The sequence below is a fragment of the Orycteropus afer genome, unplaced genomic scaffold (assembly GCF_000298275.1).
Source record: "Orycteropus afer afer isolate SDZICR_OR568_19922 unplaced genomic scaffold, OryAfe1.0 scaffold00109, whole genome shotgun sequence".
Taxonomy (NCBI): domain Eukaryota; kingdom Metazoa; phylum Chordata; class Mammalia; order Tubulidentata; family Orycteropodidae; genus Orycteropus; species Orycteropus afer.
In genome coordinates this window covers 3,776,996-3,791,261 of record NW_006921696.1, presented here as the reverse complement: position 1 = coordinate 3,791,261, position 14,266 = coordinate 3,776,996, and the positions used below count along the sequence as shown (strand labels likewise).

The following is a 14,266-nucleotide window of genomic DNA, read 5'->3' as shown; positions in this document are numbered from 1 at the left end:
GGGGTCCAAGATTATCTTCTGTGTCTGTATTAATTGGTTTCCCTTTTCTTTGTTGAAGAGGGTCTGTGCAATCCTTCTGCCTAGTCCGCCATCTTGCCCACTATTTATCTTAAGAACATGTATACTATATCTGTTTTGCTGTATAAAAAGAATGAGTTTTTTGGTTTGTTTTTGTAATGTCATCAACAGATTACCTTTGATGTACATTGCAGGCTGGTTTAACGTTTGTTCAATAAGAAAATTTTCTTTCTGCATTTTTGGAGAGGATTTTTTTCAGTTGGCAAATTTTATCTCAGTAATTAGATCTTGCCAATTTCTTCCTTTGGTATAGTAAAGCCTCACAGATGATGAAAGTACTAAATAAAAGTAGTTCCACTGTTGCTTTGCTTATACTGTCACTTAGATTCATACTGTCAAATAATTTTATGATTGAAACTAGAAGCAGAATTAGTTGGTAATTTTAGGATGAGGTACTGCATGGTTTAAAATCGGGAAGGGAGTGCGTCAGGGTTGTATCCTTTCACCATACTTAAATCAATTTGTATGCTGAGCAAATCACCTCAGAAGGTGGACTATATGACAAAGAATGTGGCATCAGGATTGGAGGAGGACTCATTAACAACCTGTGATGTGCAGAAGACACAGCCTTGCTTGCTGAAAGTGAAGATGACTTGAAGCACTTACTGATAAAGATTAAAGACTACAATCTGCAGTATGGATTACATCTCAACATAACTCAAAAATCCTCGCAACTGGACCAATAAGCAGTATCACGATAAATGGAGAAAAGATTGAAGTTGTCAAAGATTTCATGTTACTTGGTTCTATAATCAACACCCATGGAAGCAGCAGTCAAGAAATCAGATGACTTATTGCACTGGGCAGATCTGTTGCAAAAGACCTCTTTAAAGTACTGAAGAGCAAAGATGTCTTTTTGAAGACTAAGGTACGCCTACTAACCCAAGCCAAGGTGTTTTCAATTGTGTGTATGCTGGACAATGAATAAGGGAGACTGAAGAAGAGTTGATGCTTTTGAGTTGTGATATTGGCAGAGAATACTGAAAGTTACCATGCACTGCCAGAAGAAGTAACAATCTGATCTGGAAGAAGTACAGCCAGAATTCTCCTTGGAAACAAGAATGGCTTAGACGTCATCTTACCTGCTTTGGTAATGTCAGAAGAAGCCATTCCCTGGAGATGGAAAAAGGGGAAGGCACTCCATGAGATGGATTGACACAGTGGCTGCAACAATGGGCTCAGGTATAGCAAGGGTTGTGAGGCTGGTGCATGACTGGGCAGTTTCATTCTGTTGTACCTAAGGTTGCTATGAGTTGAAGCTGACTCAGCAACACCTAACAATAACAACAGTAGAGATCTCATGGTGTGGTGGTTAAGGCATTTGGCTGCTAACCAAAAGATTGGTGGTTCAAACCTACCAGCTGCTTTGCAGAAGAAAAATGAGGCAGTCTGATTTACAGCCTTGGAAATCGAATTGGGGTCACTATGAGTCAGAATCCACCGGATGGCAGTGAGTTTTGGAGTTTGAGTAGAAATAAGATGGTGCTATGTTACTGATAAAATGTAAAATGGTAGAAATTAGAATAATGAGCCTTCTTTACACTTAATCACTATGAGAATCTGCAAACATCCGATTATTACAATGTACTTGGCCATTTGGACCTAAGTTCATATAATTAACCCTAATTTTAACTTAACCCCCCCCCCCCCGTCGTATTATGTTTTATGTAGGAAGACAGTCCATTACTTGTTTTAAACAGCAAATCATTAAAACTAGGGGTGTTTTTACTAACACAAAGGATGAGGAATCTTCTCTTCCAGTATTACACAATTACAAAAATACTGCCACTATAAGACTTTTTCCTACTATTTTCTTGCCAACTTGTCATGGCTATAAAGCATCTGACTGCTAACCAGAAGGTTGGTGGTTCAAACCCACCAGCCAGCAAGACTGGGCAATCTACTTCCATAAGGATTTATAGCCTCAGAAATCCAATGGGGGTCGCTATAAGTCAGAATTGACTTGACAGCAGTGCTTTTTTTTCCCCTCCTCATGGCTAGGGTTGTTTTCTCTGTTAGAGTACTATGCTTTTCCCAGTCTCTGTCAAAATCCTGCCCAGATCAAATGTCAGGAAACCTTTACTAGCTAACTTTCCCCCACCCCAAAATGTCCAAAGATAAGACATTTTCCTTTCCTGAATTCCTAAATTGGTCCTCATGACCTTCAGGCCTTCTTCCTTGATATGGAATTGTACCTGTCCCATCTTACTCTGCTGCCCCTCTTCCCTTTAGGTGTACAGTCAGACTGTGGGTTAAATACGATAGCCATTCCTAAATGCGTCTTTTAAGAATTTATAGGTCAGTTGGAAGAGGTACATGTAGTACGTTAGTGTGTTCTAGCAACACTTATTTAGCCTTACCTTAGTGCAAGAATTATTTAATGATGTAAAAGCTACATGTGCATCAAGTGAAGGTGACTGTGATGAGGAATATGTTGCCGAGGGGTTGGTTCAGTCATTTTAAAGTGAGGACAAATTTACATAATATTAAAGGGCAGGTAGAAGTTATCTATAAATCAGACATTCATAACCCAAAGACAGCCTGTTTATAAACATCTCTCACTTATGAAACTGGACAGTCTATTTTTTCCCCATCTGTGGTGGTTATGTTTGTGTGTCAACTTGGCTGGGTCTGGTTGAGTGGCTGGGCAGCTGGTGGTAGTTATTCTCCATGATGAGACTGGCAATCAGTTCCATGGTGCGATCTACCACAGACAGCTGAGTAGCTAGCTGTCTTTCGGATGTGGTTTGCTTCCTGTATATAAGGAGAAGCCTTGGGGATAGTCTCTAGCTTATGGCACGCTTGGACCCTGCATGTAGCTGTGTTGCTGTTCAGCAGACTGCCATGCTCTGCTGACCTTGGCACTTACAGTGGACCTAAATTAATGTCCTGCCGTGTGTTTTGGTAACATTGGGACTGTGCCTTTTTGGTTGTCAACCTTGGATTTGCCAGCCTCAGCAGCCAGCAGCTGTCTCAGTGAAGAAATGCCTCTAGCTGCAATGGGCCTGGAGCAGGAGGCAGAGCTGAACCCCAAGGTTGAGGGGCTTTCACCCAGTCCCTAAAGCCTGGTACTTTGAACTTGGATTTAAAGCCTCCAAACTGTAAAAGAATAAACTGCTATTTGTTAAGGCCATCCCATTTGTGGTATATTCTCGTCAGAGCAGCACTAGGTAACCAGAACAGAATATGGTACCGAGAGAGTGGGATGCTGCTCTGACAGATACCTAAAATGGCAAAACAGGAGTGGAGTGTGTCCTTGACCCGAGACCCCAGTAGAGAGATCCCGGTGTACAGCATGACAGACGGCAGGAGCACAGCAAGAGATCAGCATGACAGACGGCAGAAGCTGAGTTGAGAGAACCAGCATGAGACAGTGACAGCCTTACCAGCCCACGGAGGAGAAAGCTTGATGCCTTTGGTTAGGTGGCTTACTGGTGGAGTGGGTTGCCTCTGGGCATTAACTGGTAGTGAAGACTGGCATGAAATGGAGTAGTAGGTTGGCCGGCCCATGGAGCAAGAAACCTGAATGCCTGGGGGCAGGAAGATTTCCAGTGGAGTGGGTTGCCTTTGACATTAATCAGCAGAAGCAGAGAGATCAGGGAAATGGAAGCAGAGCTGCCTTAGCTTGTAAGGGTAGGCCTTTGGGGTGGAACCACCAGAGCCCCCTAGGTTTCAGAGCCAGACCTTCACCAACTCGGTTCTGGAGTGTGGGGCTGCTCGTTCATTGAGCTAGTGGGATGGAGCCATAGCTGCTGTCCAAGAGTGAGGAGGCAGGACTGCCATGCCCAAGAGGGAGAGGAATGGGCCCATCAGGCCAAGGGGGTGAGGTCGCCACTCAGGAACTAGGGGACTGGAGTCACCCAGTGAAGAGATCTGTACAGATACCACCCACTGAAGATCTGTACAGGTGCCAAGTTGACAAGGGGTGGAATTGTGGTGGCTAGGTTTGTGTGTCAACTTGGCTGGGCCTGGTTGAGTGGCTGGGCAGCTGGTGGTAGTTATTCCCCATGATGAGACTGGCAGTCAACTCCATGGTAGGATCTACCACAAGCAGCTGAGTAGCTGTCTTTGGGATGTGGTCTGCTTCCTGTATATAAGGAGAGACCTTGGGGATAGTCTCTAGCTTATGGCATGCTTGGATCCTGCATGTAGCTGTGTTGCTGTTCAGTAGCCTGCCATACTCTCCCAACCTTGGGACTTACATTGGACTTAATTAATGGCCTGCCATGGTGGTTTGGTAACATCAGGACTATGCCTTTTTACTTGTCAACCTTGGGTTTGCCAGCCTCAGCAGCCAGCAGCTGTCTGAGTGAAGAAATGCCTCCAGCTCCAGTGGGCCGGGAACAGGTGGCAGAGCTGGACCCCAAGGTTGGAGGGGCTTTCACCCAGCCCCTAGAACCTAGCACTTTGAACTTGGATTTAAAGCCTCCAAACTGTAAGATAATAAACTCCTGTTTGTTAAGGCCATCCCATTTATGGTATATTCTTGTCAGAGTGGCACTAGGTAACCAGAACACTATCTTTGGGAAGGATTAAACAAAAACCAAAGTGCTCCTCTGTTCATCTTCTGGTTTTATGACAATAGAGATAGAATTTCATTTTGAAATGTTCGATTAGAAAAATGAAAATCTATTAAAAGCAAAATGTCTGCATCACAATTATATAAATGTCCATCTTAGGTAAGATTGGCACTTTGGATGCTTTGACATTGCTTGTCTAGTACCTGCGTATTGTATTTAATATGGTAACTAAATATTATTGTCTGCACTTCATCATTTAAACCAGCGTTCATGACACAATTATTTTTCTTTTCAGCTAAATTAAAACACTTTATTCAGATTTTTTTTCTCTAACACCTTTATAGAAAAAAAAATAACTTTTTGCATTGAAATAAATGAGTCTATTTAAAATGTGAAAGTGATCCTTACTCTGCATTTGCAAAACAGATAATGAGTAGTAAACCACCACAGAAATAACTACTAGGTAATAAATTTTAAAGAAAATCTCACTTCTAACACATCAATCACTCTCTTTAGGTCTTTCCTATTCTATTGTCCTACTAGTTAACTGAAAACATCCCAGTTGTACCTTTTAACTCTCTGATGAAACACATCTCTTGAAATAGTTATCACCGATTCATCCCATGTACTCGCAGGAATTGATAACTGATCTTTTAATTTGAATGTTCTTCACATTATTTCAATTCTGACATTATTTCAATTCTGCCATCAATGTTTTTTAGATTATTTTGCCTCAGAGCTCCCTCAGTATATTTTGGGAAACTATGGATCATCACATTCCCATGCATGCTTTACCTGAAGAAATCCAAAAGGTATGATATTATATTACAGCATAACATTAGTAATATTTTAGCAGCTAGATAATTCTAAGACCTACAGAATGTATTGAGATATCTAATTTTTACTTTAGTCTTGGAATCTACACTAAATTGCTGGAGTGAAGAAGGTGTAGTTATAATGGGCAAACTTGCAGAATTCAATTCAGTCAAAGGATATTTGTTCCTGTGAAAGAAGACAGGTCTCTTATTCCAGCTTGGTATTTGTCTGGATTTTTGCAGGGCCCTTGTGAAAAGAAGGCCCCAGGGATGTCCATGTTTATAACTTTTTATGCTGCTAGATATTTAAGTCTCTCTATATAAGGATCTGTTTTCAGTTTCGCTTGCGTGAAACTCTTTCACCATTTAGCATGTACCATCGGTATTTTAAGCCCTTTTATACATATCAGCTCATTTAATGTAGTTAATCAGTTCTTCTTCACAGTTTCTATGCTGCTCTCTTCCATGTCAGTTGACATCTATCCTCAGGAAAAACTTTCTCCCATGCTTAATTTGGCAATCTATACGTTTTTAAAAGTATAATTTAGGAGATACCTCTTTGGAAATGATTGGCCTAAATGGTGAGTTCAAACCTTAAACTATAGCTGTCATTAAGTCATTCAGTTTTTTCAGTAGATCTACAGGCAACTCTTAATTAACCACCAATCCATTATTTTTTAATTAAAAATTGCAGTCAGCTCTCAGATATGCTTTTATTCATTGTGCATGTTGCTTTCCACTGCCTGTTACAATTAATCATGCCATTGATTTAACTTGACAGTTACTATTACTACCTGTCCTTCAGATTTATGTAAACTGAAACCCAGCAGGAACTGGAAGGGAAGTCTAGTTTATCAGAAAAGAACTTTTAAACTATTGTATTTAAATTGCTTCACATTTTAATAAGAAGCATAGGTAATAAGTACAGAGGGTTCAGCTATGCTTGTGTTCACGTAATAAAAGATGATATGTGTGTTTGAAGGCATAGATTGTCCTTCCTTTCTCCCTCAATAAGTTCCTTCTGTTTACTAGTCTAGGTGTGGTAGAGTTTAAAAGAAACAAAATAAAACAAAAGGAAAAAACCTGCAAGAAACAATACCAGCACTTCAGATACTAATCATCTGTCAGGAAGAGGGTATGTAATCACATTAAAAAAAAAAAAAAAAAAGAACCTCTGTAAGGGTAGTGTACGATTTTAGTGCCATGCCAATTGTATAGTTAATATCTGTTGTGAGAAGGGAGAAGGTGGGAGGAATCCCTGAGTATTGGGTTGGTCAAGGGGAGCTCTATGCACAGGTGGAACTAGAGCTGGTTCCTGAAGGCTGAATATTTCCATAGACAAGTAGGGGTAGGGAATCCTAGGTCAAGGTAGCCGAAGCTTAGCAGTGAGAGCAAGCTGGCCAAGTTAGAGAATGTTTAACAACTTAAAACATCTTGAATACATAAAAGAATATTTATTTTGATAAGATTTTTATAAGAGTGTCTTTTCTCATGCTTGTAATTCTTTAAAGTATTGTTTAGGGGGAAAAAAAAAAGCAAACCCCAAGCATTTCATACCTACAGTTCTTTCTCAAGGCAAGAATGGCAGCTATCCAGATAATTCAGGAGAAGTAGGGACACCAGGAGAAGGTGAGCTAGCTAAGGCCTGGGACCACTATTCACCTTTCTGATGAATGTTTAGAATTAAAGGATCATCATGCTCTGTCTTCTTTCCTTGTTAATACTCACCTCCTGCTCCCTGATTATCATTTTTCCAGAAATACTTACTGAGTGCCTGTTATGTACGAGACACTAGCTTGGTTGCCTTATTATAAAGCAACCAAAATGTGTACCTGAATCCCTAAGTCTATAAAAGCATAATGTTTAATAGTAAGTCAACTATTTGTTTTTCCACAGTTTCTTACCTATGTTTGATTTGTCTAATTTGTCTGAAATTTAACTTATTTAATTGCCTACTGATCAGACAATTACTGGATACTTATTAGATAAGAATATCCATTTATTCAGCTTGCATATATCATTTATATAGAATCATGTTAAATAAATCGTGTAAAACAGATGTATAGCTTGTAATGATAATGGGAATAGTTCAGATTATAAACACTTTAGTTTTAAGATGAAGCAAACAAATATTTTTTTTCATAATGGCTTGGAAATTATGCTCTATTTCTTTGTTCTTAAAGAAATAGATGAGTGGACTGATGTATAGTCACAAAGACATCTTTCAGTGTTTTTTTTTTTTTTTAACCCTTGTTCTTCTTTTAACTTTTCAGGCTAGCTTCTCTTCCCAGGAAAACTCCCACTGTGTTTTATGTATATATTTCTCTGTATATAGGCAAGGAGGTCAGTATAGAATTAAGGAAAGAGTAGATGACGGGAACCTTTCTTGATTCCTTTTGCTATGTGATATAGAAATAGGATAGTTGATAAATTAGAGTGTGAAAATGACTGTACTACATGATTAATAGCAAAATGGGTAGTAGTAGAAAAAGGAGAATTATAAGAGAGTGTAGAGATGATGGAGGAGATGACCACCAAAGAGAAAGGGTGGGGAAAATTGATGATAATAAGCTACATTTACAGAATCCATTGCCTGATTAGAATGCTAAGATTGTTAAAGCATCTTCTGGTGTCGTTGCCTCAGGGAATCTTAGGGAAGAAGGAGTAAGATTAATCTTCTGACTCCCATTCCTGGGTCTTTTTGTTTTTCATCCATTTTCTGTCTGAGCATAGAATTGTATCTACCTAAGCAGCATAAAATATAATACAGGCCCACTTCTCACCTTTATTACTGTTGTTGCTGTTATTACTGTTAGACTCTACATTTTACTTCTGTGTGTACTTAGACAAATCTGCTTTCTGTCTGGGCCTCAGCAGGCTCCTACCTAACCAACAGCATTTCTACAATTTTCATCTAGTATTCTGAAAGTAGAATGCACTTGTACTGATAATACAGTTCTGTGTTTAAGATTTTACTGCTACAATGTAAAACTAAAGCATCATTTATAAATCAGAAAATAATTCTTCCTCTTTTCCTTTCAGTAATGTCCATCCATTTGAGAGACATATAAACTCTTCTTTTTACAAAAAAATAATAAACAGTTTTCCTTTTTGCTAGAAGGCATATGCAAAAGTCACAACAATAGCAACAAACTAGTTGAAAAATTAGTTGTTTTGCAAAAGTGAAACTGATCGCTTGTTTTTGTAAAAAGTGACAAAATGAACATTTTTAATAGAATTTTAGCTTCAAGAGGTCTTTATTACCACAGGACACAAAGTAAAATAGAGTTGTTTATTTTGTAAAACAAAAGTAGGGGTACAAGGGCTAGAGAGCACACTGTTCTTTCTGGGATAACAATCCCTTTCCTCAGCAGTAACAGCTCATTTTGTCCTGTTTCAGTGAAGTAATTTTAGTACTTTGGAACTTTGAAATTTATTCAGAATAACAGTTTTATATTTCCAAGCACAGATTGTCACTGCCAGAAAAAATAAAATTCATTTTACTAGGTCATTTTGGGCCACTGTGGCTAGGGTCAGATTTTGTGTTGAATTCAAATAGAGGAAAAGTAAAAAGAAGATAGCCATGGAAATGTTAAAGCTGACACTCTATAAAAGTCGGAATATGTGTATGTATGAGTATGTGTGATGTGTTTTTGAGCAATTGCAGTTTTAAAACCTAATAAACAAAAGGAAGCTATGTGATTTTTGGAGAGACCATTCACTTAGTGTTGTGATCCATGGTAGTTTACTAGGAAAGACAATTATTTCAAAGCATTGCTATGAATATTGAAAAACCTGCATCTGTCAATTTATAGTCAAAAATACTTTTGCTGACTGGCCATAGAGGGACACATAGTATACTAAGATGTGGTTTCCGGGTGGAAAAATAGATATTGGAGGAGATATACTTTAGGATCATATTTAGATAGACAGACTATATCATGTATAATTTATATATGTAGTCAGCATTTCTTGAAATTGCTCCATAGGATTTCTTTATGAATTAATCTATGATATTCCAGTCCCATCTTGATTTATTTTTACCTTTATTTTTTAATTAAGCATTTTATTTTTAGATAATTGTGGGTTCACATATAGTTATAAGAAACAATACCAAGAGATTCCATGTACTTTTTCCCCAGCTTCCTCCAGTAGTAACATCTGGCAAAATTATAATATCACAATCAGGATATTGACATCAAGTCTCAAGTCAGGTAATAGTTCCATCACAGCAAAGATTCCCCCATGTTGTCCACTTATTGGCACACCTACCTCCCCCATCCCCAATCCATGATCTCTAGCAACCATTAATCTTGTCTCCATCTCCATTTCAATAATTTTCTCATTTAAAGAATATTATATAAGTGGAAACATAGAGTATATAGCCTTTTTGAGTTCATTTTTTTCCACTCCGTACAATTTTCTGAGTATTCATTCAGGTCATCGTGTGTACCAGTAGTCCATTCTTTTTTATTACTGAATCATGTTTCGTGGCATGAGTGTACCACAGTTCATTTAACCATTCAGCAATTGAAAGACTTCTGGTTTTTTTTTTTTTTTCAAGTTTTCGTTAGTATGAATAAAGCTTCTATGAACAGTTGTATATAGTTGTTTATGTGGACATAAATTTTCATTTCCCTGGGATAAATGTCCAAGAATGCAGTTGCTGGTCATATGATAGTTACATGTTTGTTGTTGTTACATGCTGTCCAGTAGGACCCAACTCATAGCGACCCCTCCTTGGGTTTCCAAGGCAGTATCACTATGGAAGTAGATTGCCTAACCTTCCTTCCGAGTTGCACGTTTAGGTTTTAATATACTGCCAAACTGTTTTCCAGAATACCTGTGCCATTTTACATTCCCACCAATAGTATATGAATGATCCAATTTTTTTTTTTTAAATTTACATTTCTCTAAGGAGCTCTCTCGTAGCATAGTGCCTAAGGCATTTGACTGATAACCAGAAGGTTGGTAGTCCAAACACACAAGTCACTCCGCCGAAGGAAGACTGGGCAATCTACTTCCTAAAAGATTCCACCTCGAAAACCCAAAAAGCAGGGGAGGGGGAATCACTATGAGTCAGAATTGACTCAATGGCAGTGAGTTTGGTTTTCTTTTCGGAATGGCTGGTGATGTTGAATATCTTTTCATGTGCTTACTTGTCATCTGTGTATTCTTTTGGGTGAAATGTCTCTTCATGTCTTTTCCTGTGTTCTAATTTGATTTTTTTTTTTCCCTGTTGGGTTTTGAGAGTTCTTTATTTACTATGGATACTAGTCCTTTTTGGAAGACGTGGTTTACAAAATCTTCTGGTTTGTAGCTTAGCTTGCTTTTTATCCTCTTCACAGAGGATAAACAGAACAGAAGTTTTAGTTTGATGCAATCCAATTTATCAATATTTCCACTTATGGATTATGCTTTTGAGATCAAGTATAAAAATTTTTTGTCTAGTTTAAATCCTCAGTCTTTTCTCCTAGGTTGTTCTTCTATAAGCATATTTTCACATTCAACACTTAAGTCCATAATATATTTTGAGTTAGTTTTATATAAGGTGTGAGGTTTAGGTTGAGGTTCTTTTTTTCTCTGATAGATGCCCAGTTGCTCCAGCACCATTTTTTAAAAAGTCTGTCTTTCCTCCACTAACTTGCTTTTGCACTTTTGCCAGTAATCAATCGGGGATATTTATGTAGGTCTGTTTCTGGGTTTTTTTTTGTCAAGTTCCCTTGATCTGTATGTCTGTTCTTTCACCAATGCTATGTAGTCTTGATTGATATAGCTGAATATGTCTTGAAATCAGGTAGAGAGATTCTTCTCCCTTTATTCTTTCTTGTGTTAGCTATTTAAGTTCCTTTGCTTTTCCATATAAAATTTAGAATAAACTTGTTCCATAATAAATTTAGAATAAAACATCTTGCAGGGATTTTGATAGGAATTGCATTAAACCTGTATTATCATTTTGGAGAAAATTTATATCTTTACTAGGTTGACTCTTCCAACCCATGATCAAAGTATGTTTTTCCACTTATTTAGATCTTTGATTTATTTCATCATTGTAGTTTCAACATACAAGTCCTGGACTCATTTTGCTGGATTTACACTTAAGTATCTTGTTTTTTAGAACAATTTTAAGTGACACTGTATTTGTAATTTCAGTGTCAATGTGTTCACTGTAATATATAGAGATACAATTTTTTTTGTATGTTTATCTTGAATCGTATGACCTTACTTATTAGTACTATGAGTTTTACTATAGATGTATTTGTATTTTCTACATAGGCCATCTTATCATCTCAAATAGTGACAGTTTGCTTTCTTTCTTTCTATATGTATATCTTTTTCTTTTCTTGTCTGTTGCACTGGCTAGCACTGTGTTGAATAAGAAGAGAGTGGAATCTTTGCCTTGTTTCCAGTCTTAGGGGAAAGCATTTAGTATTTCACCATTAAGTATAATGTACCTATAGGGTAGCTCTGGTGGCATAGTGCTTAAGGTATTTGACTGCTAACCAGAAGGCTGGTGGTTCAAACCCACCAGCCACTCCTAGGAAGGAAGGTTGGGCAATCTACTTCTATAGTGATACTGCCTTGGAAACCCACGGAGGGGTTGCTATGAGTCGGCTCCGACTCAATGGCAGTGAGTTAGGTTTCTTGATTTTTTTTTTTTTGGTAGATATTCTTTACCAAATTGATTTTTAAATTGGTAGTGCAACAGGAAAGTCCCTGATGTACTTAAGATATGGTGGGGTGATCCATGTGACTAATGGATAGGAGGAGCCACTGTCAAAATTTTTCTCCCAACAGAAATGGAATTTACTAGACACTCATTCTTTTCAGTGAAAACATGTTTTTAAATGGAAAACCTCTTATAAGGGTTAACATTTTATATTGCTGTCACCCTTGTCTTTGTGAAATAGTTTATTCTTTTCTCCTTATCTAAGCCCAGAACACATGGGCTGGATGGGGGCTGGAGAGACAGTTCTGGAGCAGAGAGTGCCTGCGTTGGACAGTAGGAGGTTACTGAGTGCCTTTTCTAATTGAAGCACAGAGAGGAGCTTGAAAAGGATCTGAAGCCTAATTTAATCTTTTAAGAGTTTTACATCATTTTTATATTAAATAACTATAATTTTAAAAGTACATTTTTCTGAGAAGTTTGTTTATAATTTATTTTCAAATGGATCTGCATTTGTTTAATATACTGCGTTCCCCAAAGTACATCTTGTAGAAAACAAAAAATAATCCTGCTAATGATAGCCTTTTTGTCAAGTATGACAGCATGTCATTATTTTACTTACAAAACAAGGAAATGATATAACACCAAGTTATGAGAATGAAATACAAATTATATTTCATAGAAAACAGATAACCTTTACTTCATTTAGGAACATAATTATAGTATTTCATATCATCTCAAATTTCACAAAAATGTCCTAAATAATTAGCCTATACAGACACTAAGAATTTGAAAGGATTATTATATTTTTATGTTGCAGTTTTGCTTATAGGAAATTATTTGCTATTTAATAACATTGAAAACCTTTGTGCAGTGTACTTATCTAACATAGATCACTCAGTGTTTCAGGTTATGCTAGGTACAGTCAGGAGACTACTCTTGTGGACCTATTATTTTATAATTTTATTGTCTTATTTCTTACATGATAATGAAAGCAGTATATTGGCTTTCTTTGCTGAAGCTGCAGAAGACCTGTTCTATATAATGTATTGCTTCACTTATTTTTGCATTTCCTCCCATGATTGTTAGGATGGAATAATAATTCCAGTAGCTTTCACAACTGTGAAGGATATACTATTTCTGCAAATATGCTCCACCCATCAAAGATTTTCTTTACAATAAGGATAGGGCACTTTGCCAAGAGCAGGGCAAGAACTGTGATTTATAGGTCAAAGGATAAGGATGAAAATGCCTTGGAGTAAGCAGTATAATTTTCAAATTTATGAGAATGAACCAAAACTCAAAATGGGCAAAGAGATTGTAAGAAAATACTCATTTGCTCTGAATTAGTTCAGGTCTCTTGACCTGGAAGAATTATGTTCCTGGGACTGATACTACCTTTGAAAGGGATTGCAGAGCCACTCTTGGTGATCTTTGAGGACATGTAGGGAATAAGAAGAGTAATGCACAAGTGCCATTTCATTTATAAAATATCCATAAATTACACATCGGTGATCTTAATTTCAATCCCAGATAAGATCCTGGAGTGAGATATATTAGAGAAAGCACCAACCCTTAGATCAGTTTTATGTTCATTAAGATCCAACTTGTAGGCCTTGCCATTTCATTTTGTGTAGGTTTACAAGATCCAGGAACTGTAATAGGCATAGAATATATGGATTTTACAAAGGCATTTGACAGGGTTTGTCTAAACATTCCAAAAGGCAATATGAATAAAACATAGACATAAAGAGAATTGGGTGGTTTAAAAACCAGTTGAAAGTTGTACCTGAAGTGTGCTGAGAAATAACTCAGTACCAACCAAGGAGACATGATATGTTGTGGAGTTCTATATGCAACTTTGGTCATATTAAATACTTTTTTTTTTTTTTTATCAGTAAGTTAGTTGGATAAGATAGCTTACAAGGATCAAATTTGAAAAAAGCATAAAGCTTAGAACTTCTGGGATACCACAGTCAATAACTTTGAATATACACATACATACACACACAGAAAGACATATGCATACATATGTAGATATTTCTGTACTTGGATCTAAAACACCAATTGCTTACATAATAGAATAGGAGTTGCAAGGAATAAGTAGCTTAAGGGGGAAAAGGGAGAATAGTGGAAGACAATACAATAGATAAATAGGACAGACAGGTCTCAAAGAGGACTGAGGA

At 37.3% G+C, this 14,266-nt stretch overlaps 1 protein-coding gene across 1 annotated transcript in view; it reads left to right on the top strand.

The window, feature by feature from the left end:
- Positions 1–5,362: 5,362 nt before the first annotated feature.
- The window catches only part of LEKR1 (leucine, glutamate and lysine rich 1), a 332,736-nt gene continuing 323,832 nt past the window's right edge, over positions 5,363–14,266 (top strand). The window contains exon 1 of the mRNA XM_007943551.1: positions 5,363–5,410. Coding sequence (XP_007941742.1) covers positions 5,363–5,410 — 48 coding nt within the window. The remainder of the gene's footprint in view (positions 5,411–14,266) is intronic.